Genomic DNA, 22251 nt, shown 5'->3' with positions numbered 1-22251 from the left:
CCTGGTCTTGACTGACACATAGAACTGTGTTTATGAAAATGTTAAGTGAGAAAAACAAGACAGGAAATCATCAGCATGTGCTGATCACAGGAGGTAAAACGCCCATGTATGCAGTGACGAAGGAAACTGAGCATTTATGGAGCTCCAACTACGGCCCCCACGCAGACGTCTTCTAGAGCTGAAGCAGGGGTGTGTGGGCAGGAATGTGAGGGGCTGTATGGAGGCCGTGAGAATTCCAGCCTGGATGGAGGGGAGTGGTGGCGGTGTGAGGTGCTCGAGTGACAAATTCCAATTACAGAGACCATTTATGGTCAGCTCAGGAGTCAGGGGCAGTATTTGCCAAGTGTGTTTTGAGAAACACCAGTCTTGTGAGATGTTAAAAGGTTTTTCCAAAAAACAAGTGGGTTCCATTCTTGAACATGTTGAGGAGTGCTGGGTTAAGCAGAGTTGGACAGGCGACTTTACCGGAGGCCTGCTCAGAAACTTTCCTGTACTGGTGTCCCTCGAGATGGCCAAAGTGTGGGAAAGAGTACAGAGTTCCCAAACTTCTTGACCAGGGAACCCGCTTTCCAAGGAGCATCTCAGAGGGCAGGTGATCCGTGAGGCCCCAAGGTGGGAGCTCAGCAAGAACTCACTTGATAATGACGAGGGGTGTTGGGGAAATACTAGGAGGGGTTGAGAATGTGGGTTCTAGAGTCAGACAGACATGGACATGAATCCTGGCTCCACCACGGCTCCTGGCACTGACTGTGTGATGTAGGCAAGCCACTTCATTCCCTGGGCCTCAGTTTCCTTGTCTGAAAAGGGTGGTAATAAAATACACTCACTTGCCTACTGCCTAGGATTGTGATCAAGTGAGATTCAATGTTGATCAGACTGTGAGGGGAGTTTATCTTTGCCCCAAGTACAAACCAGAAAGAGGACATTTACGCCTTATGCTTTGCTTGAACCAACTTGTTCTTTCATTCAGGTAAAATTATTCAAATGCCAACTTTGCCAGGCACTGTGCCCTTCACAGGGGATACAGTTGGGAACAAGTCAGAAAGCAGGTAGTCACGCTCTCTGCCTTCATTATGCCTCTTCATATTAAATGGTCTTCCAAATTATTGCAATTGTCAAAAATGTCCAGAGGGAGAAGCATGGGGGAGGGAGGTTGTGGGAAAGCATAGTGAGGGACATGATCTAACCTGGGAGGTCAGGGAGGCTTCTATGGTGACATGAGGTTTGAGCTGAATCCTAAAAGAGAGCAGTAGGGTGAAGTGGGGTGGGTGTTGTGTGAGAATAGCCCTTAAGGAGAAGGAACCGCATGTGCAAAGACCAGGGTGGGGGAGGTGTGTGGCTGGAGAGTTGGCCAGGATTGCATCTCCCTGCCTTGCATGCTTCCCTCCCTCTCCATGAATTTTCACTGCCTGCTTAGAACTGTGTCCTCCCTCCTCTTCTTCCTCTTCTCCACATCATCTCCTGGTTCCCTCTCCTCCATCCCACTCCCTTTCACACCAATTTCCTGTTCCATATTCTCACCCAAGTACATATCCTTGCCCTGCCGGCATCTGTTTTCCCACACAGGCATTGCATCCCTTGTGCATAATAGATGTTTACTTTCATTGTTGAATGAATGCAGGGCCACAGCTAACCCAAATGGTACCTTTGCTCATATTACAAAAGGTACCCCCTCTGGGCAGATGTAACACCACAACAGGGTCCCCTTGGCTGCATACCCTTGTTCAGTGAACAACCTGCCCAACCGTCCACTGCAGCCCTGAATGAATAAAGGAATATGAGATGAGTGAGAAGCTCCAAGGCAAAGAAAAAGTTTGGAGTAGGAGTGGAAGCCAGGAGAAGTTGAGTCTTGTGAATTTTGTAGTGGCAGACGGTGACCCACAAACTCTGGCAGACGGTGACCCACAAACTCTGGCAGACAGGTGACCCACAAAGTCTGTACTCCCCCATCAGACTAGATCAGACTCCTGTTTCTCAGAAGCCAAATTGTTTGGCTGCTCTTGCCTATCCAAACTCTGGTAGTCTCCCCTTATCTAAGGAACCTTGTGTGAGGCTTGAGTTGTTTCTCTCCCAAAGAGTGTGACCAGCACCCAGAGCTATGAGTACATACAGTGAGATTATAGGTGCCTCCTGGGCTCAGCAAGCGCCTGGAAGGCCTTGCCTTCTGCTCCTCTTCTAAGCCATATGAGGAGATAGCCAGGCCCTAGACAAAGCAACTTGAGAACATTTACTAAAGATATCAAGGACAGCAAAATAAAACAGAGCCAGCCAAATCCCTTAGTGGGAAGGAGAGGATGCAGAATAAATAAGGGGATGACCAATCCTCAGGGTAGGTGGAGTTACTCTGGAACTTTCTCGACAGGCCATATTTCCTGCCCTCCACGTCAGCCCAGTTCCTTCCAGTCCAGTAAGCTTTACCATCTCTTTCCTCAACCTCTTTTAGGAAGCAAGACTTATAGCTCAGATTTAGTCTTGACCAAACATCTACAAAGAGTTGCTTGTTCTCCTTTTCCTTTGCTGATGAGCAAATCATCCAAGAAGCCAAGGCTCTGGGACTTAAAGGCCCCGAGGTAGGGAACATTGAGGCAGCTCACAAAATGCGATTTGTCAAGGATGCTGACCCTCCACGGACAGGCAAGTCCTTGGAAAAATCCTGCCACCAAGGCTGGCCACCTGTCAACTCTGAAGTCAGTGGAGTTTTGTAGTTTTCCTCATCAGACAGGGAAGTTTGATGAGTGCAAGGCTGTACTCCCCCACCAGACTAGAGGGGCTCTTTGGGGTTGGGGGCTGCATCTGGCCTTCAGACTGAGAGCGGCACTGGGTGCAGGGACTGCTCCTCCATCAGACTGGAGTCCCCTGAGGGAAGACTTGTGTCTCGCTCTCTAGATTGGGAGCTCACCCAGAAACAGTAATAAGAGAAATGGCTGGGACTTCCGTGGCAGTCCAGTGGTTAAGACTCTGCGCTCCCAATGCAGGGGGCATGGGTTCCATCCCCGGGAGGGGAACTAAGATCTCGCATTCCGCAGCGCGTGCCACCCCTACCCTGCCACAAAAAAAAAAAAGAGAAAGAAATGGCTACTGCTTATTTAGGGCTTACCATGTGCCCAAAACTGTTCTTTTTAAAAAATAAATATATTAATTCATTTTAATCCTCATAACAACACTGTGATGGAGGTCTTAACATTATTCTCCTTGTCTAAATGATGAAATGGAGTCATGGAAAGATTGAAAAATTTGTTCAAGATTGCACAGCAAGGTGATGGAGGCAGGATTCTCCAGCAGACTGAAAACACCATGAGGACAGGGATTATATCCTCCCCTTTCCCTCCATCAGATTAGGGGTTCACCAAGGGCCAAGATCAGGCATCCCTCCTCTGTCCACCTCCCTGTCTGGAGCAGAAATAGACCTTATTCAGTGCTGTGTCTGGCATCTGCGTTTAGGCTGGGGAGTTGGCCAAACCACTGTGAATGTAGTTTCTGCCCCTTACAGCTCTGAGCTGGTCCCCTAGATACACCCCACAGGGTGGAGAAGAACCCAGCTTTTGGAGATGGGGCATTTATCTGGGATGGGAGTCAGGATGCCAGTATTTTCTTAATCCCCCAGGTGCCAGTCAGGATGCCAGTGTTTTCTCATCTCCCGGATGGGAGGCTTCAGAGTGCTTGGGAGACTGCAGGCCGGCCCTTATCACAGGGAACATGCCTTCCGGAGTCAGGCCTGGTGCCGCCCAGTGAGCTGGGCATTTCCTTCTGTCCACAGCTCACCTCACTCCTGGCTGCAAACCCCACTTGTGAGTCTCTGGAACCTAGCAACTCTCACAGGAAACAATGGAAACTTCAGTTTTTATTCTCCTCCATCGTTACTCAAAAGGTTTTCCTCTAAGTGACACACACACACTTACACACCCCAGTTTTCTCTCCACCCATCAGCCTGGGCTGCCCTGGAAATTTTCAGGCAGCAAGGAGACCGTGGCCTGGGGAGGCCTGGTGGCATGGCTGTGTGTGTTGTCTGCGGGTCTGTGTCATCAGGGACCGTGATTTACCTCCCAAGCACCTGTGATTGGGCTTTGGCAGTGTCTGTTTGTGTCTGGGCCTGGGTGTGTGAGATGGTGCATCTCTGGCAGCGGGGCTGTGATTTATGTGAATCAAAGTTGGTCTGTGAGTGATTTATGTGGAGAATGGTGTGTATCAGGGGTAATTCAGTTTCGTATTGAGTGCCCACTGTGAGGTAGAGGTACTGAGAAAATGTAAAAAAACTGCAGGTGCTGTGCGTGTAAGAAATTCTGTTGGCCTGTGTGTGAACTGTGAGACCCTGTGGGGAATCTGAGCGTGAAAACGTCCTTCCGCTTCCTGTCCTGGGATTCACATATGTGTGTGAAAATGTGACTATGAACGTGAGCAGCTGAGCGTGTATGCGTATAAGCTGTGTCCACTGCGTCACCTGTAGCGGTGAAGGTTTTCAAGGCATACAGTGATCTCTTGAGTCGGGGAGGACCGTTAGTGTATGAAAGTTGGGTGAAGGGAGTGAGCGTGTGCAAGCGTTCACGGGCAGTGGATGAGCACGTTAGCGCGTGAAAGTTGTGAGTGTGCAGGTAATCTTGTGATCCAAAGTTGTAGTGAGCGCGTGTACCAAACGTGCCCATGTGAGCGCGTGCTATTCTGGAGGGTCCTGGAGAGCCGCCCGCGTGGAGTCACGTCTGCGGAGTGTGAAAGGGTGTGAGAGCAGATGGATTTAGGGGTCCGGGGGTCGGTGGGGAGGTGCGGGAGAGGCGTGCACGTGGAGGGAGGGTGGTCCAGCGCGCAGGGCCCCGGCCCCCGTCCCATCCCAGACTCCAGGCCGGGTTTGGCGGGGAGTCGGGTTGGGCCGCGGCCCGCGCGGAGGGGGCTGGGGGCCCAGACAAAGGCTCACTTGGCTGCGCAGCGGGCCAGGGAGAGCGCAGCCTTCAGTCCCGGGGCGGTCCAGGGGGCGGGGCCTGGTGCCCGGGGCGGGGAGGCCAGGGGGCGGGGCCTCGCCTCGGGGGCGGGGCGGCCGCGGGAAGGGTGGGGGTGGCTGGAGCGGGCCGCGCTGTCCCGAGGACTCAGCAGCCTGGCGAGCGGGCGGCTGCGGGCGGGCGCCGAGCGAGCGAGTGAGCGGAGCGGGCCGGGCCATGGGGCGGCAGGCGGCGGGCGCGCTGCTGCTGGCGCTGGTGCTGCACGGGCGGCTGCTCGCGGTGAGTGTGCGGGGCGGAGAGGCAGGAGGCGCCCCGGGCCCCTCTCGCCGCCCCCGCCAACTTGGCTGGGGCGCCAAGGCTGCGCGGCTGGGACTCTGGCCCGGGACGGCGGCGCCCGCCAGGGACCCCGGGCCGGCACAGGCCGGCGCCACCCTCCTCCGTGGGGCTGTCCCGAAGGGCACCCAGGGGACCCCGCGACGGACCGGGGGCGGGGCCGGCCCTCGTGGGAGCCCGTGAGTCGCCCGGCCACGTTGCTGAGTCTGAGACTCGCGCTAGGCATGGCCCGGCCTGCCATTCCTGGGGGCCAGGCTGAGAAACTTCTAGCAGGGTGGGAACTCGGCAGGGCGAGGACACGCCTTTCTTTGCCAGCTTGAAACAGGGGCACTCAGTGGTGATGGGGACCATATCCATCCTCACTGGAACTTTACCACGACGTCTCTCCCTTTGGGGAGCTGGTCACCAGGCAGGCACAAGTAAAGAACCGTTCTGGACACAACTGATTCTTGTGTGGAACACCCACGGGCCCTGGAGTCCCACAGCCCCGGAACTTAATCAATCTCTGCTCTTCACTGAGCAGCTGTGTGACCTCCAGCAGATTGTTAGCCTCTCTGAGACCAGCCCACATGCCCAAGGGGAACTCAGAATACACGGCCTCAAAGTGCAGGGCTGGGTGGGGTACGTGCAGAAAGTGCCCGTTGCTGAGCCAGTTTGTGGTGGACAGTGTGTGGATCTGTTTCCCCAGCTTTCTCCTCCCCAGCTCTTCAAGGTGCAGGGGAGGCCTGCCCCTACAGTCCAGTCCCCTGCTCTGAGCTTGGATGGGTCCATGCCGAGAGAAAGAGGACACTTGGCCTGGAGAGGCCCTGAGGACCCAGTGAGCCTGAGAAGGGCAGGGCGGGGTCAGTGGGCAGGGAGCTGGAGGCAGATGTGGATGGGGCACATCTGGGGATCTGGGCCTGCGTCGCGAACCACAGAGCCAACCCACCCTCTTTCAGGTGGTGCTGGGCCATCCCTGTCCCCTGTCCTCAGAGTCAAGAGAGGGACTCATCTAAGCTGGTCGGTGTTTACCCAGTGACTGACTCCCTGTCCTCGCCTTGCCGGCTCCCTCTCACCTCTGCCCTCCTGAGTCACTCGTTAACCCCCACCCCAGACCTGACCCCTCACCTCTCCTGCCCCACCCACCCAGCACCTCTCCTCCCCCATCCCCATCAGGGCAGCTTCCTTAATCCTCTGTCAGCCTCTCACTGCAACACATCCAGCAGGGCCCATCCATCCAGTTGCTCCCCAGTCTTGACCTGAACTTGCACCTCCCAACACTGATCTTTACTTTTCCAAAAAGTAGACATCAACCTAGCACATGAAATGTTCCTTTTCTGACCCTACCCCAGCTCTGCCCCCTGATCAGGGGTTCTACCGCGGCAGGAGTGGGGAGGGGGGAAGGGGATGTTTGCTGTTTGTGGGAGGAATTCCCAGATTGCAGCCAGTCCTCATTCACTTGTTCATTCACCACATCTTTGAGCAGCATTCCATGACCGTGAGCAGGAGTTCAGGGTTCATTCATTCAGTAGATACTTGCTAAGCACCTACTGTGCACCAGTGCATCCAGCACTGGGGGCTTATGGGTGAACAGAAACAGGCCCTGGCTGCACTTTCCCAGAACTGAGATGGGTCAACAGGCAGCTCTGATCCTGTGGGATTACAGTCTCCTCAGCAACCACACCGAGGTCTTCATGGTCCCACCCTAGGCTGAGGGTAGAAGGGCTGGAAAGAGCTTGGCCTCTGGAGTCTTACAGACCCATGTTCGAATCCCAGCTCTGCCACTTCCTAGCTGTGTGATCTGGGACAAGTTCCTCTCTCTGAGCCTCAGTTTCCACATCTGTAAAATGGGGGTGAGAAGTTTGTTGTAAGTTTTAAACGACAGCAGGCTTCTAGCCCTGTGCCCTAGCCAGCCTTGGGCTCCTCCTCGTCTGCTGCACTTTATCTCTCCTGCCTTTCATTTCATGTCTGCAAGCCCATAGTGAGTGGGTGAGGGTAGGACACAAGGGGAGGGTAAAGGTGGTCCTTAGGGAGCTCAAGACCTCACTGGGGGCAGGAGACAGAGGAAATAGTGGTCTCTGATTAAGTGTGGGAGTAATTTCAGTTCAGAGGAGGTGGGAAGGCTTGCTGGGGGAGGGGGCCAGGCCTGGGTGACTCAGGGCCTGCCTTGGCCTGCTGGGGCCTTAGCCCTTCCTTTCTTGGGGCCAGCGCTGCCAAGAGACAGGGTTCTTGAGGGTGATTGTGGTGGTTTCCAGCGCTGAGGGGGGAAGTCACTGAGATACCTGTTTCCTTCCTCCCCTGGGTTTCCTTGCTGGGGAGGCTGTGGGCAGACGGGAAATGGAGGAGCCTCCCCTTCCCTCAGGGGCAGTGTTACCTCAGCCCTCCCCTTGACATAACTGGCAGCCCTGTCTTTCCCCCTTGCTCCAGATCTGCCGCCCGGAGGGGGTTGTGAGTGTGCGCTGGAGATTTCCAGAGGGAGGGTGCAGGTCTGTCCACAGAGGGAGGCAGAGGCTGGCGGGGGTAGAGATGGACGCCCCCCCCCCCGCCGCCCCCGCCACGCCCCAGCCGAGCTCCTTGTGTCCGGGGAGTCCTGGACCCCGACCAGCTCAGCCTGGGCCTGTTCTCAGGCTGAGTGCAGGCAAGTTGGGATCTGCGGGCCTGAGGCCCAGCCCGGGAGATGGGTGGAAGGAAGGTGGCAGAAGGTGACTGGGTTTAGGGCTTGCAGTAGTGGGAGGGCAGTCTTGGGGTACCAGGCCAGATGCTGACAAAATAATATGGATAGTTCACATTTATCCAGTGCCCACTGTCTGCCACGCATGAAGTTTCTCAACAGATCCTCACACGTTGTTCCCTCGCTCACAGTCTCCCTGCCCTCCCCATGTTGCTCACGTCAGACCCCAGCCCCTGACTTAATTTAGCCCCCAAGGCCCTACAGATCTGGCCTCCCCCTCTCCCTCTCAACTCTCTCCTCCTGCCCACTTTCCCCTTGCTTGCGCACTCCAGACATGCCGGTCTTTGTTTCTGGACCGTGCCAGACACGCTCCCACCTTAGGGCCTTGCATCTGCTCTTCCTTTTGCCTAGAATGCTTGTCCCCCAGATATCTGCGTGACCCTCTGCCTCACTTCCCTCCAGTCCCTGACTATTCTGCCTAATGTTCGCTGTCCCCTTACACGGCTTTGTTTTCTTCTTGTCACTGTCTAATGTGTATTTATTTACTTGTTTATCACCACCCCACCCCCAATTTAAGCTTCATGCGAGCAGGACCTTATGTGCTTTTGTTCACTGCTGCTGTCTCCTTAACACCTGGCAGGTGGTAAGCGCTCAGTAAATATGTCAGTTCAATGAATTAAGCTATAGCTACTAGTACAGTCCCCATTTTCTAAGCAGAGGAGACTGAGGCACAGAGGGATCGTATAACTTGCCCAACAACTCACATACACTTTGCTTGGCGGCACCACGAGCCAGGCTTTGAAGCCACACGAAGCTCCTCACCACCCCACCGGCATCCTGCTCACCCGTAGCAGGCAGGCGGTGGGTGTTGATAAAACTGTCACCACTGGTGTTGATAAAAGGACTCAGGTCCTAGGTGGTGCAAGGGCTTCCTCGGGCAAGGAAGACTGGGGTCTGGCTTTGGGGACAGAGGCACTCAGGATGGGTGTGCCCGAGTGTCCACGGGGCCTCCTGGGGACACCTGCCCTGGCGGGAGCCTAGAAAGACGTAACTCTAGGGCAGTCATTTGTGGGATTGCCTGTTCGTTTGTAGGTTTGTTAATTAATTTCCTCGCCAATATTCCCTGAGACCCTAGAGACAGTTGAATTAATCCAGGGGCCTTAAGGCCTAAGTGCGCCAGGCCGGGCCCTACCCTGTGTGGGAAGTGAAGGAGAGAATGGCTAGCCGCCCGGCACGGAGTCCTCTCTGGATTCCCCTGGCTGTTCCCTGGGGACTGAAGGTTTAGGGTGAGTCTGCAGAGGCTTCAGGGCTGCCTGGCCTTGGGGCGAGTCTCAGGAGGGAGGGTGAGGGGGCCGTCCAGGATGTGGAAAGATCTGGAACGATGATTCAGAAGCCACTTGGAGGCCAGACGTGTGGATTCTGGACCCTCAGACCACTTGGGACATGCGGGAAGGACTCCCAGCCCTGGCCTGTTGCCCCCTGCCCCAGTCCACTCCCAGCTGTGAGGGCTCAGGCTGGAGGAGGAGGGGCAGAACGTGGCTGCGTCCCCCCCGCAGCCTCCCAAGGATCTGCGGAGCCCCCTGCCCTTCCTCCCAGGGCCCACCCCGGCCTTCCCCTCATCTCTCTCCCGCCAGGAAGCAGGAGGGTAGGCTGAGGGTCTTGGCCCTGCTGGAATGTTGCCCCAGCTCCGGCCTTGGCCTCTTTGGCCCTGCTGGCCCCTCCTGCTTCCAGGGCCTGGCTGGGGCCTGCTGGCCGCCCCAGCACCCAGAGCTGGCTGACTGAAACCCAGAAGAATGTGTGGAACTCGCTTCGCGGGGAGCCGCCAGCTTCACTGCCCAGCCTGGTGGCGTTGGGTGCATGTCAATAGCGGCCGTGAGAAGGGAGTGGCTCATGGCTGCTGGGGTGGCTGGGCCAGGGGCACCGTCATGAAAGTCCTGGGAACAAGGCGGCTCTTTGAGGCCTGGGAATGCGGGGCCTTCAAGTGTCAGCCGCCCCCAGAACCCACCCTCCCCTTCTTTCCTTGATGCCCATGTGTGCCAGGGCTGCAGAGACCTCAGAGCATCCCAGGGTAGGGGGTACTCGTGACATCTGTGAGATGTCCTGAGGACCAGCTCCCGGCTGCCTACCAGAGCCCTGTCCCTGAGCCACAGAGGAGGGCGCCCTGTTTCTCTGTTGCTCTGGATTTCAGGGTGGTGTCTGGCACACAGAGGCTTGCAGTCTGTGTTGAATGAATGAATGGACAATGATGTATGCGATTAAATATTCTGTACACTAAAGTCCCCGAAGTGTTAGACTCAAAATTCATTTCACAGATATTTATTGAGCATCTTCTAAGTACCTGACCCTGTTCTAGGTGCCGAGGTTGCGGCAGAGAACATAGAAGTCCAATTCCCTTCCCTCAGGTAACTTGCATTATAGCAGGTGCAGGGAGACACACAATAAGTATAATATGGCAGGTGGCGATAAGTGTTTGGAAGAGAAAATAAAGCAGGGAAGAGGACAGAGAGTGATCTGAAGGAGGTGAGGGTGTGAGCCCTACAGGTATCTAGGGAAAGAGCACTCCAGGCAGGGGTAACAGCTGACACAAAGGCCCAGAGGTGTGCTTGGTGCATCTGTGCAAAGCAAGGGGGCCCACGTGGCTGCAGCAGCGTGGCTGAGGGTTGGTGGATGCAGCCAGGGGCTTGGCAAGGGAAGGTGGGGCAGAGCCTCAGACACAGGAAAGACTTTGGATTTGCTTCTGAGTGAGATGAGAGATCACTCTAGTTGCTGTGTGGAGAAGACAACGTGGGACATCAAGGTCAAAAGCAAGGAGACTGTGACCCAGCCCCGAGACGATGGGAGCTCGTACCAGGGCAGTGGAGGCGTGAAGAAAGGGTTGAATCCTGAGTATATTTTGAAAGTAGGACCAACAGGATTTGCTGATGGACTGGTTATGGGGGTGAGGGGACAGAAAGAGAAGCATCAGGGACGTCTCCGTAAGCTTTGGCTTGGGCATCGGAAAGGTGGGGCTGCCACTAACTGAGGTAGGAGAACTCCAGAGAAGCAGGCTTGGGAGGAGGGTGGGGAACGTCAGGTGATGGAGGGGATGGCATGGGGGAGGGGACAGTGTTGGACTGACTCTCAGCTAGGGCAGCCCCACACCCCCACCCCAAGTTGGAGCCTCTGCATTGGCCTGGAGGGGGTTCTTGCTGAGAATACATTTGTGCAGCTGCGGACACTGATCCCTTGGAACCCCCCAGCCTAAGCTCACAGCTTGTATATTTATGTGTTTTATTGAAATTCACTGTCTTCCCCATCTAGAATTGAAGCGCCATGAGGGCGGGCATTCAGTTTTGTTTGTTACAGTCTGCCCGGTGCTAGGCTGCTGGACAATAGTAGGTGAACACTTATTGAGCGAATAAATTAATGGCCTTGAAGGACTTCCCTGGTGGCTCAGTGGTTAAGAGTCTGCCTGCCAATGCAGGGGACACGGGTTCAATCCCTGGTCCGGGAAGATCCCACATGCTGTGGAGCAGCTAAGCCCCTGCACCACAACTACTGAGTCTGCGCTCTAGAGCCCGCGAGCCACAACTACTGAGCCCTCATGCCACAACTACTGAAGCCCGCGCTCCTAGAGCCCGTGCTCCGCAACAAAGAGAAGCCACTGCAATGAGAAGCATGCCCACCGCAACGAAGAGTAGCCCCCGCTCGCCGCAACTAGAGAAAGCCCGCACACAGCAACAAAGGCCCAACGCAGCCGAAAATAAATAAATTAATTAAAAAAAAATTAATGGCCTTGAAGAAGCCAGCTGGCCAAGAAGGCCAAGGCTCCTTGCTGAGGCTGGACGCAGGGGAGCTCTTCTTCCCAGCCACTGTTCTCTGCTGGGTTCTGGAGCATGTGAGACAAGCCAGGGTGCCCACCGTGCCGTGTTCCACTTTTCTGTGCCCCGACTGGACTTGGAGCCCTTTTTTCTGGGCGCTGAGGACAAGGGAAAGGTGTGGGCTCAGAGGGTCGTGCCTTGGCTCAGCCCCAACTGGCTGTGTGACCTTGGGCAAGTTGCTTCATTTCTCTGAGCCTCAGGGCAGAAATGGGGATCATGATGCCTGTTTCCCGGGTGAATATGAGACCAGGTGGATGCACCTCACGCAGTACCTGGGATGTGAGAGTGTTTGACAGTCAGTGGCTGATCTATTAGTCTGGTTCCTGCTGAGGGCACAGCCAGAGTGGTATTTGACTCGGGGTTCCCAGTGCCCAGCATGACACACCTTCTCCTGATCGCAATTGCTGCCACCTACTGACCCAGGCCCTGCTCTGGGCTTGTTGAGTGAATGACCGAGTTAAGGGATCCTCCCTGCTCCCTCTGCCTCTCTTTCTCAGTCTGTGAGCCCCGGATGTAACTGTATCTGATCTGTCACTGGCTCCCCTTCCCCCACTGAGGCTGCAGCTGCAAGAAAAAGTCCACCCTTCCACCCTGATTGCTCCTTCCTGTAGGGGGAGAAGGAGCGGGGGCACACCCCGGGGTGTGGCCTGGGAAAGGCTGGAGCCTGTGGACGCATTGTCCCCTTCCCAGATGTGTGCAGTTGGTGGGCTCTGAGCAACAGAGGTTGTGGCCAAGTGGCTCCCATGGGTACAGAAAGGATGTTCATGCATCTTAAGGGGAATGGTGGAAGGGGGCTTCCTGGGACTCCATCCCAGCCCCACCCTCCCTCAGGCCCACTGGAGGAGACAGGATCTTGCCCGGGGAGCCCTGGGCAAACCTGTAGCAGGTCCACTGCCAGGGAAGCTGGAGTTGCACAGCTTTAAATCTGGCTCCCATGGGCTCTCAGAGAAATAGCCGGGCTAAAAGGAAAGAGACGCACTCGTGCTTGGTAACCCGCTCCCTGCACCCTGGGCCTTGGCCTTGGGCTGCTGGGTAGAGACATGCCCCTTCCCCAGTAGGATGGGTCATGTCCAGGTGTTTCATTTTTTAACATTTGGCATCTTTCCCCCAATCCGGGGCTGTGGGGATGGGGAGGCAGCCCTGGGCTGGCAGGGGGAGGACTTTAAAGGTGGCCTGAGGTGACCCCACAGATGCTTCTCCTGGGGTGGGGCTGGGAATTCCCAGCTGCCTCTGGCCCCTTCCCAGCCCACCTCCAGGTGCCTGCCTCCACCCCTCTCTCCCCCGCCTCCCCAAACTCACCCCCAAAGAGCCAGCTCTGCCCCCCCCTCCTTCTGGTCCTGGCCTCCCCTCCTCACCCCAGCTGACTCACCCCTCTCCTTGTTTGGCGTTCCCAGTTTTCAAATACTTGGGAACTGGGATCATGCCTCTTCTTGCATCCCTCGCTGGACTGGATGCTCTGAAATTCTGGCCTCAGAAATCCTAGCCCCAGTGGCCTCTATCACTTAACAGCTCTTCTCCCCCTCCTGCCATTTGCCTTCCTGTGACCCTTTGGCCAGAGGAACAGAGACCTAGGAGTTTCCTGAGGACAGACCAGTTTCTGTGCCCTGGGACTTCCAGGGTCTCCTCCCCAGTGACCTCAGTCACCCAGGTTGCCGCCCTCTCTTAGCCAAGCCCCACACAGGGCTCTCTCCAGGCATTATCACATATAATCCTCACAGCGGTCTTTTGCTGTTGGCATTGTTATCTCCATTGTGCATCTGGGGAAAATGAGGCACCGAGGGGGTGGGCATGGCTGGCCCAAGTCATCCGTTCAGTACCTGGCACAGCTGGGAATAGAGCCCAGGTTGTTTGACTCCAGACTTGTCATCCCTTCCTGAGTGGGTCTGGCCTGTTGCAGGGAGAGAGAGGACGATCTGGGAGGACTGGCATAGTCACGACAGGCTGCCTGGAGGAGGTGGACTGGGCCAGCCTTGGCGGAGGGTACAGCAAGCTGCGTATCTGCCATGTGGGCTTATCCAGCTCCTACTTCTCAGACTTGGGTGCCTTTTGCCCCTTGGCATCCAGCTCAGTTTAGTGATAACGTTCCCCAGGGAGGTGGATTTGGCTTTCCCTGAGATCGAGACCCTTGGAAACCTGGATCCTTCTCAGTCAGGTCCCAAGCTCCCTTTGGGGCCTGTAGGTTTTGCCTAGTTTGGAGTTCAATGGAATTTTGCTGAGTGGGGCCTGCTCTGAGGCAGCCCTGTGCTCACCTCAGTAGTGACGCAGCTGGGAGCAGAATCTATATACAAGTCCCAAACTGTGTCATTTGTTTTTTGTTTGTTTGTTTTGGCTGCGTTGGGTCTTCGTTGCTGCACGGGGGGTTTCTCTAGTTGCGGCGAGCGGGGGCTACTCTTCGTTGTGGTACGCGGGCTTCTCATTGCAGTGTCTTCTCTTGTTGCGGAGCATGGGCTCTAGGCACGCGGGCTTCAGTAGTTGCAGCATGCGGGCTCAGTAGTTGCGGCACGCGGGCCCTAGAGCACAGGCTTAGTAGTTGTGGCTCACGGGCTTAGTTGCTGTGCAGTATGTGGGATCTTCCCGGACCAGGGCTCGAAGCCATGTCCCCTACATTGGCAGGCAGATTCTTAACCACTGCACCACCAAGGAAGTCCCCCAAACTGCGTCATTTGAACATCTTTGTGCAGCAGAGGAATCAAGTCTTCATCCATCCATTCATTTATTCACTCATTCATTGCCTGAGGACCTGCTGTGTGCCAGACATTGTGCTAGTGTGTTGTCTGCATTTTCAACTTTCCTACGTAATTGGGATTATGCCTCCACTTCCCAGATGAGAAAAAGCTCAGAGGAGAACAGTGACTTGCCCAAGATCACACAGCCAGGTGCAGAGGAAGGTGGGAGCTGAATCCAGGTCTGTCAGTCCTCCTGTAAGAAATTAGAGTGGTGGTCCCTACTGTCCAGAAGCTCTGGGTCTTGTTGGAGAGGTAGGGCTCATGGACCATAGTTACCCAGCACAACTCCAGTCTAGACAATAGCAGATTGTCAGGGAAGGAAAAGGTCAATTTGGCATGAATTCTCTGGAAAGACTTTCTGGAGGAAGTGGGGCTTCAAGAGCAAGGAAGATTTGGCTGGTGGAGGAGGAAGGCATCCAAGGCAGGGGTCCAGAAGTTGTCCCCATCTTCCCTAGATACGCATTGTTGTCAAGCGTGTGAGCAGGAAGGCTGTAGTCTGCAGCTGGAGTCATTAACACTGGAAAAGAATGAGAGGAAGTCACCAAGATAGCTGAGGTGACAAGCATTCCAGTCCCCTGCCTTGTAACTGGTCAGACCGGGAGGCAAGAAGTCAAGGCCTGGGCCTCCACTTGGTTGCCAGCCAACTACTGACCCTCTTCCCTGGACCTCGCTTTTCCTACCCACAAAATGGGCTCCTTGTTTTTTGGCCACTTGCCAATTCAGAGGAAGGGGACGTTGAATTCTTGGAGAAAACTGTTAGCTTGTCCTCAACACTTGGTGGTAGCTACCGGGTAAAGCCCACCATCTTACCAATCTCGTGTCTTCCTTCACTGACTACCTGCCGACGAGTGCCAGACCCTGGGCCAGGAAACAGATGAAGGAGAAGACCCCCTGCTCCATTAGACCTTCCTGAAGCCTCACCTGTCCTCCCGTGTGGAGCTGGGGTCACTCCTGCAGTGGTCCGCCCACATCAGATCACCTGCTGCTGATCTAAGATCCAGAGGCCTTGTAAACGTCTGCTGAGCAAGTGAGCACTAGACTAGGAATCACAGGGTTCCTGTACTCCGTGCCCTGTCAGTGGGATCCAGGGCAAGTCATTTAACTTCTCTGAGCGTAATTTTCCCCAGATGCAAAATGGGACCGTTCATTCATTCATACAGCAAACATTTATGGAGTGCCAGCTCTATGCCCAGCCTTGTGTTAGGTTTAAACACCAAGCATGGATTGAAGGAGCTTCTAGTCTGACAGGGGAGACTAGTCAATAAAAGGGGAAGTTCAGTCAATAAAAGGAGGCTGCATTCAAGGAAGAGTCTTCTAAGGGCTTGGGAGCAGCTTTTCAGGGCCACACGACCTCTGGGAGATAGCTGGGGTCTTTGTGACTTTGTCTCAGCCCCTGTTTGTTATTCTAGTTACTGTCTGTTTCCCTCCAGTTAGCTTGTGGGAAGAGGGGTCTTGGGGAGACAGCCCCCCTGGGCTAGGGCAGGGGAGAAGACCCACGGGGCAGAGAGGAGAGCAGTCAGGTTTTGCCATGAGTCTCAGATGAGCTCGTGGATGTGGAAAGTAGCGAGGCTTATTTATACTGAGTCTGGTTATTTTAATTTAAGAGAAATGGAAGCTGCCCATGGAGCTCATGTCTGGGGCTCCGTGATGTTGAGTGAGTTAAACAAGGAGAGTAGGGCTGAAGCTCCTGCTTTCCACTTTCCTTCCTCTCGTCTCTCTCCCCACTCTTCTGGGGGATCTGGAGGGAGGCAGAGGTCAGCTCAAGCCTGGATCTGATTTGAAGAAATGGGAGGAAAGGGTTAAGTCCGCCTGGTTTCCCACCTCCTGGATGGGAGGAGGTGGGGAGGGGACAAGGACCGGGATGGCTGGGGCAGGAATGTGCGATAAGATCAAAGCTTCCAGCCTGCCTGGGCCTCACCTAGGTTTCACCTGAGCAGTTGAAGGGAATTCTCTAAGTGACCTCCTGGGGGAGGGGGTGCAGGTCCCACCCGCCACCCTTCAACACTCCAGGAGGCCCCACCCACCTCACGCAGGCCTCAGGTGCTGGAAGCCCTAGGGGCCACCTCCAGATATGGGGGACACCCTGCATACCACCCCCACCCCTACCCGCTCTTTCACCTGGGGTTTCTGGCCGGGACTCAGAGGCTCCTTTATGTGGCCTGTTAGCCCCCCATCTGTTAATTCTGTAGGTTATACTTTGGGACAGTGTCATGGGCAGGAGGCACAGCCCTGATTCCTGTCCTAACTCCATTACTTATTGCTGTGTGACCCTGGGCCGGTGACAACCTCTCTAAGCTTCAGCTCTCAGCTGGGAATGGTAATACCGTCTTTGCAGGGTTTTAGTGAAGATTAGACATCATCTAAATCACCTCTAGCTGGAACAGGCAGTTGATGTGTGACAGGAACTATTATTTTGTGATTTTCCTTCTTCCCCTTCAAGACTGCCCTTGGTACTTCGTCCTGGGTAAACCTTGGGGCTTGGTTTCGTTCTGCCTCCCCCTGACCTTTGAGGAGGCTCCAAACCCCAGGGTCCATCATCTTGTCCAGCCCTCTTCACTTACGGGTCTTCATAATTTTGGGAGGGGAGCGGGGCAGGAAGGGTTGTGAGTGAAGAGGGCCCAGATGCTCCTAAGTGTCCTCCAGGCACCTTCTGGGCCACCTGCATAGTGATATCAGATTAGGCCTTCCTGGTCCAATCACCCCCACCTTGTACCAGGGGCCTCAGTATCCCAGTGGTGTGGCTGGGAAAGTGGCCCCGGAATTCCTCAGGTGGGAAGGGTCTGGAGCGTCTGGCCTTGGGCCTGGGGGTGCGATGCTCTGCCTTGGTTAATGATTACTCTGTATGTTAAGAGAGCAGGGCGGGGAGAGGCCCGCCCTCCCAGCTCCTTAACCACTGGTTGCACCTGAGGTATGTCAGCACTTGGGTGTTCCCTGCTTTAATGTGGCAGCCTTGCTCTGGGGCACATGGGATGGGGGGGAGCAGGGAGTAGGGACTTGGAATTACAGATTGACAGGCAGCCTGTGCCCCTGGAGTCCTAGGGACAGACTTAGGTAGGACTCACAAAACCTGGGTGAAATGTGAGCTAGGGTATAACAGGCCCCGGTGGTTTGGCACCGGCCATGTGAGCAGACCCTACAATGATACATCAGGTGAGCAGGCCCTTTCTAGCCCCCCAAACCCCCTTTGCTCCTCCTCTCCTGGGCGCAGACCCTGCAGAGGTGTTCCAGCTAGAAGGTCGTACATGGTTAGGGCTTTGGGGCAGCTGGGCTCGGGTTCCAATCCCACCTCTGCCACCTCCGGGCTACGTGACCCTGGGCAAGTCACTGCACCTTTCTGAGCACGCATTTCCTCATCTGAAACGAGAGAATACTAAATCCCTACCTTGCAGGTGTCAGTGAGCCAAGGTGTGGGAAGTATTTAGCTCATAATGAATACCTGGGGAATGGTAGCAATTATTACTACTGCAGTTTTTGTTACTAGGAGAAAGTGAAAGTTGAATCTTAGTTTTGGGTAACCAGGGCCCATGGGATGAGCTGGAGGATTTGGGCCTGGGGAAGGCATGGGGAGGTCCCAGGAACACGTATGAGAGAGTGTCCCAGGAACATATATGAGAGAGTGTCCCAGGAACATGTATGAGAGAGTATCCCAAGAACACGTATGAGAGTGCCCCAGGAACATGTATGAGAGAGTGTCCCAGGAACATGTATGAGAGAGTATCCCAAGAACACGTATGAGAGGGCTGGAAGGATGGTGAGAACAGGGCTTTGGCGGGATCTCTGTCTACCCCAGGCCCACCTTGGTCCTCCCAGCTTTCACTCCTCCCTGGGCTGGGTCTTGAGGCTGGTGCTGGCCAAGAATGGAGGAGGAGGGAGAATTGTTTATTTTGATAACATTAGGGCATTTTCCCCCACTGGCAGCTGCTATTTTGAGAGCCCCGGAGAGCAGGGGCTATGGTTAAATTAGGTAATGTTGCTCCAGAAGGAATGTGTGAAGCAGGGCGAGGCTGCAGGGAGAGGACAGTTGGTTCACTCCATGTAAAATTAAACTGCAGCTTGGAAAAGAGCAGACGGGGCCGCTTTATAAGGCGATGGAGGGGGAGGCTGCTGGACGCTGCCGCTGGGGGAGTGGAAGTGATGGTGCAAGGCCTTTCTTGGGGGAGCTTGGGCTTTTGCCTGGAGGTCTGTCTGGCCCAGCAGGGGCCTGCAATGGGGCTGAGGGGCAGGGCTGGTGTGTCCTCAGCTCCAGGCCCCTGGCTGCCACTGAGGCTGATGGGGCTTGGGATGGTGTGATGCATGGGAAGGATGGATCTGCAGACGTGGCCTAGAATCCTGCTTTTGCCTTGATTTTTTTTTTTTTTTTTTTTAAATTTTTGGCCTCACCGCATAGCATGCGGGATCTTAGTTCCCCGACCAGAGATCAAACCCGTGTCCCCTGCAGTGGAAGCGCAGAGTCTTAACCACTGGACCTCCAGGGAAGTCCCCTGCTTCTGCCTTGAGTCCTAGCCTTCTGTGCTTGGACAAGCCACTCAACCTCGCAGGACCTCAGTATTATTGGGGTGAAATAACGGTTCTGATCCCCTAGGGATGATTCTTAGTGATTAAATCTCTAGAAGAAAAAGTATAGCTAACTTTTATTGAGGGCTGCTGTGTGCAAGGTGCTGTTCTAATCCCTTTTTGTTCTCATAACCTAAAGGGTGGTCCATGCATCAGCAGCTGGGGCCTCACCAGGGAGCTTGTTAGAAATGCAGTCTCAGGCCCCACCCAAACCTACGGAATCCGAATCTGTACGCTAACAAGATCCCAAGATCCCATGCTGATTCCTGTGCATGTTAAAGATGGAGAAGCTCTGCTTTACATACATTGTCTCATTTTATCTTTTTTTTTGGTTGTGTTGGGTCTTCGTTGCTGCGCGTGGGCTTTCTCTAGTTGTGGCGAGCGGGGGCTACTCTTCATTGTGGTGCACGGACTTCTCATTGTGGTGGCTTCTCTTTGCTGCGGAGCACGGGCTCTAGGCGCGGGCTTCAGTAGTTGTGGCACGTGGGCTCAGTAGTTGTGGCTCACGGGCTCTGGAGAGCAGGCTCAGTAGTTGCGGCACAGGGGCTTAGTTGCTCCGCGGCATGTGGGATATTCCCGGACCAGGGCTCGAACCCGCGTCCCCTGCAATGGCAGGCAGATTCTTAACCACTGCGCCACCAGGGAAGTCCTGTCTCATTTTATCTTGAAAACCACCCCCATGATGTAGGAATTATCATTTGACAGTTGTGAAAACTGGGGCCTGGAGAGATGGCCAACATAGAAACGCCATCAATGTTGATTTTCTTCACTATCCTCCTCCTTCCCCTCTTTTGGTCTGGGCTGGGGTTGAGGAGAAGAATGGGGTGTCCAAGCTCCTAGCAGGACTGGAGAAGAACGGGGTGTCCAAGCTCCTAGCAGGACTGGAGAAGAACAAGAATATCCCTTGCCTTTGAGACTTAATCAGACTCTCTTTTCTCCATTTGCCCATGGGATCAGCACAGCTGGACCTGAGTCATCTCCCCAAAGTCATTCCACACTTCCTGTCCTTGGGGGAAGGTGGGGCAAGAAAAGGGTTCTCTACTGTGCTTGTGGCCACTGCTTGGCAGATTGGGGAGCAGGGTGGGGGGGAGTCAGAGCAGGAGCTTCCCGGGGCTCAGTTAGGGTCACCCCTTCTATCACTGGTACTTTTGGGACTGAGTCAATCTAGCAGCAAATATTTTAAGGAACATCTACTATGTACCCAGCCCTGGGAAAGTATCCTAAATTTCTCCCAATTCTGTAGACTCTTCATTATACAGAAAAGAAAAAGAAAAAAAAAAAAAGTGTTGCTATTGTTTATTTAGCACTTACCACGTGCCACATGCTGTGCTAAGCACCTGACTTGCATTATCTCTGTTATCTGTTTAATTTCACTGTCAGTTTCCTCTATAAGATGGGGTTGTTAAGAAGATAATATTTGTCAAGTGCCTGGCACATAGTGTTTGTCAAATAAATGTAATAAGTACAAATAATCTCCCAACAAGGTGGGCACTATCATTGCCCCCATTTCACAGATGTACAGATTGAGGTCCAGAGCAGGGAAGGGACTTGCCTGTCAGGATCACAGGAGATTAGGGCGGAATCGTTAAGACACTGAGTCCCCACACTTCTAAGCCACTATTAAAATTCAATTCAATTTAGTAAATATTGTTTATTATCCACTAGCTGTTGCTTGGCATTGGGAAGTGTCTAAAGGTTGAAAAATAAATATATATATAGTATATCGTATATAAATATGATGAAAAAAACTCAAGCTGGTGTTTGTTCCCAAGGAGCTTTGGTTCCAGCAAGAGAGTAGAGATATTTACTCAAGTGGCTGTATTTAAGACCAAATCTCTAGCCCTCTAAGAGGTAGAAATTAAGTCCTGCGGATGTATGGGGGAGAAAGATGTCTTTGTGGGGGGTCCAGGAAGACTTCAGAGTGGAGGTGGTAATTAAGCCAGGCCTTGAAGGATGGATGAGTAGATTAGATTGGGAGGCATAGGAACAGCATTCTGGGAGGAGGGAACAGCATACATAAAGGCTCAGAGGCAGGAAAATGTGCCATGTGAGAGTGTCGTGCAGATCTCAGGAGCCTTGGGGGGCTGCGTGGGGTCTGGGGTGATGAGGTGGGGAAGGCCAAGCCCAGCTGTCTCGTCACTGAAGATTCCCAGCGTTCTCAAAGACTTGGCTCCTCAACCAGCTGGGATTAGTACGTCATCATTCTGCCCTTTCTTCATGTCAAGAAATCAAAGACTTTTATAAATGGCCCATCTGGTCAGCGTGTGATAACCACCGACAGAATTCGCGTCAAATGCAAGAGACTTGATGCCCTGATTAACTGGGCAGCCTTATCGCCCACGCACGTACGATTTCCGTTAGTCTCTGCCAGGGTTGATATTGACCCTGGGTCGGGGCACAACAGAGGGGCCAGGCCTGGGTTCCGATTTCTTCTGGGTGGCTTACCTGCTGTGTGGCTTTGGGCAAGCCTCAATTTCCTCCTTTGTCAAATGGAGCTAGCACTCCCTCCAGGATTGGTGTAAGGACTGGTGATGGTGTAAATCTGCACTGTCCAGTATGGTGACTGCCAGCCCACATGTGGCTGTTTAAGATTTAATTAAAGGAAATTCAAGTTTCTCAGTTGCACCAGCCGCATTTCAAGTGCTCAATAGCCACAGGTAGCTCATGGCTACCTTATTGGACAATGTAGGTATAGAACATTTCCATCACTGCAGAAAGTTCTGTTGGATAGCACCAGTGCATATAAAGTGCCACGTGCACTCAGTAAGGAATCACTGCTGTCATTTTTACTAGATCCCTGTCCCGGTTTGGAAGCCCCAGTCTATGGAGGCCTGCGAGACCCCTGGGCCCTGATGGGGGCAGACAGGATTGCCCCCCTTGCCACACTGTGCCAGACCCACTTTCTCCTTGGCGCTGGGGAGGTCTTGCCTTGGAGGCAAGGTCTCCCCTTGCCTAACTCCATACGTAATGTTGGAAAGTCCGTGACTCGGCTCCATCCAGCCCACCCTTCCCCCCTAAATTTCCCACCCACTGCCCTCAGCCTGTCTCTGCTTAGCTCCCCGTTCAGCTGCTGGCATCTGGACTCTCCACGTCTAGCCTCAGAGACTCCCACTGCCCATTCTCGGGGTGGGGTGGGGGCCTCCCCTGGCAGTCCCCAGCTCCCAGGAGAGGTGCTGGCTGCCTGGGCCCCTCTCAACAGG

General features: G+C 54.3%; 1 protein-coding gene across 3 annotated transcripts in view; it reads left to right on the top strand.

Annotated features, from left to right (window-relative positions):
• The first annotated feature begins 5048 nt into the window (after positions 1–5048).
• HSPG2 (heparan sulfate proteoglycan 2) overlaps positions 5049–22251 on the top strand; it is a 101940-nt gene continuing 84737 nt past the window's right edge. For all 3 annotated transcript variants that reach the window (XM_068539109.1, XM_068539110.1, XM_068539108.1), the window contains exon 1: positions 5049–5207. In XM_068539109.1, the coding sequence (XP_068395210.1) occupies positions 5145–5207 (63 nt within the window). In that variant the 5' untranslated portion in view covers positions 5049–5144. The remainder of the gene's footprint in view (positions 5208–22251) is intronic.

This window comes from Eschrichtius robustus, chromosome 3 (genome assembly GCF_028021215.1).
Source record: "Eschrichtius robustus isolate mEscRob2 chromosome 3, mEscRob2.pri, whole genome shotgun sequence".
Lineage (NCBI taxonomy): Eukaryota > Metazoa > Chordata > Mammalia > Artiodactyla > Eschrichtiidae > Eschrichtius > Eschrichtius robustus.
Note: the sequence above shows the minus strand (reverse complement) of the source record. Positions and strands in the feature narration are given on the sequence as shown.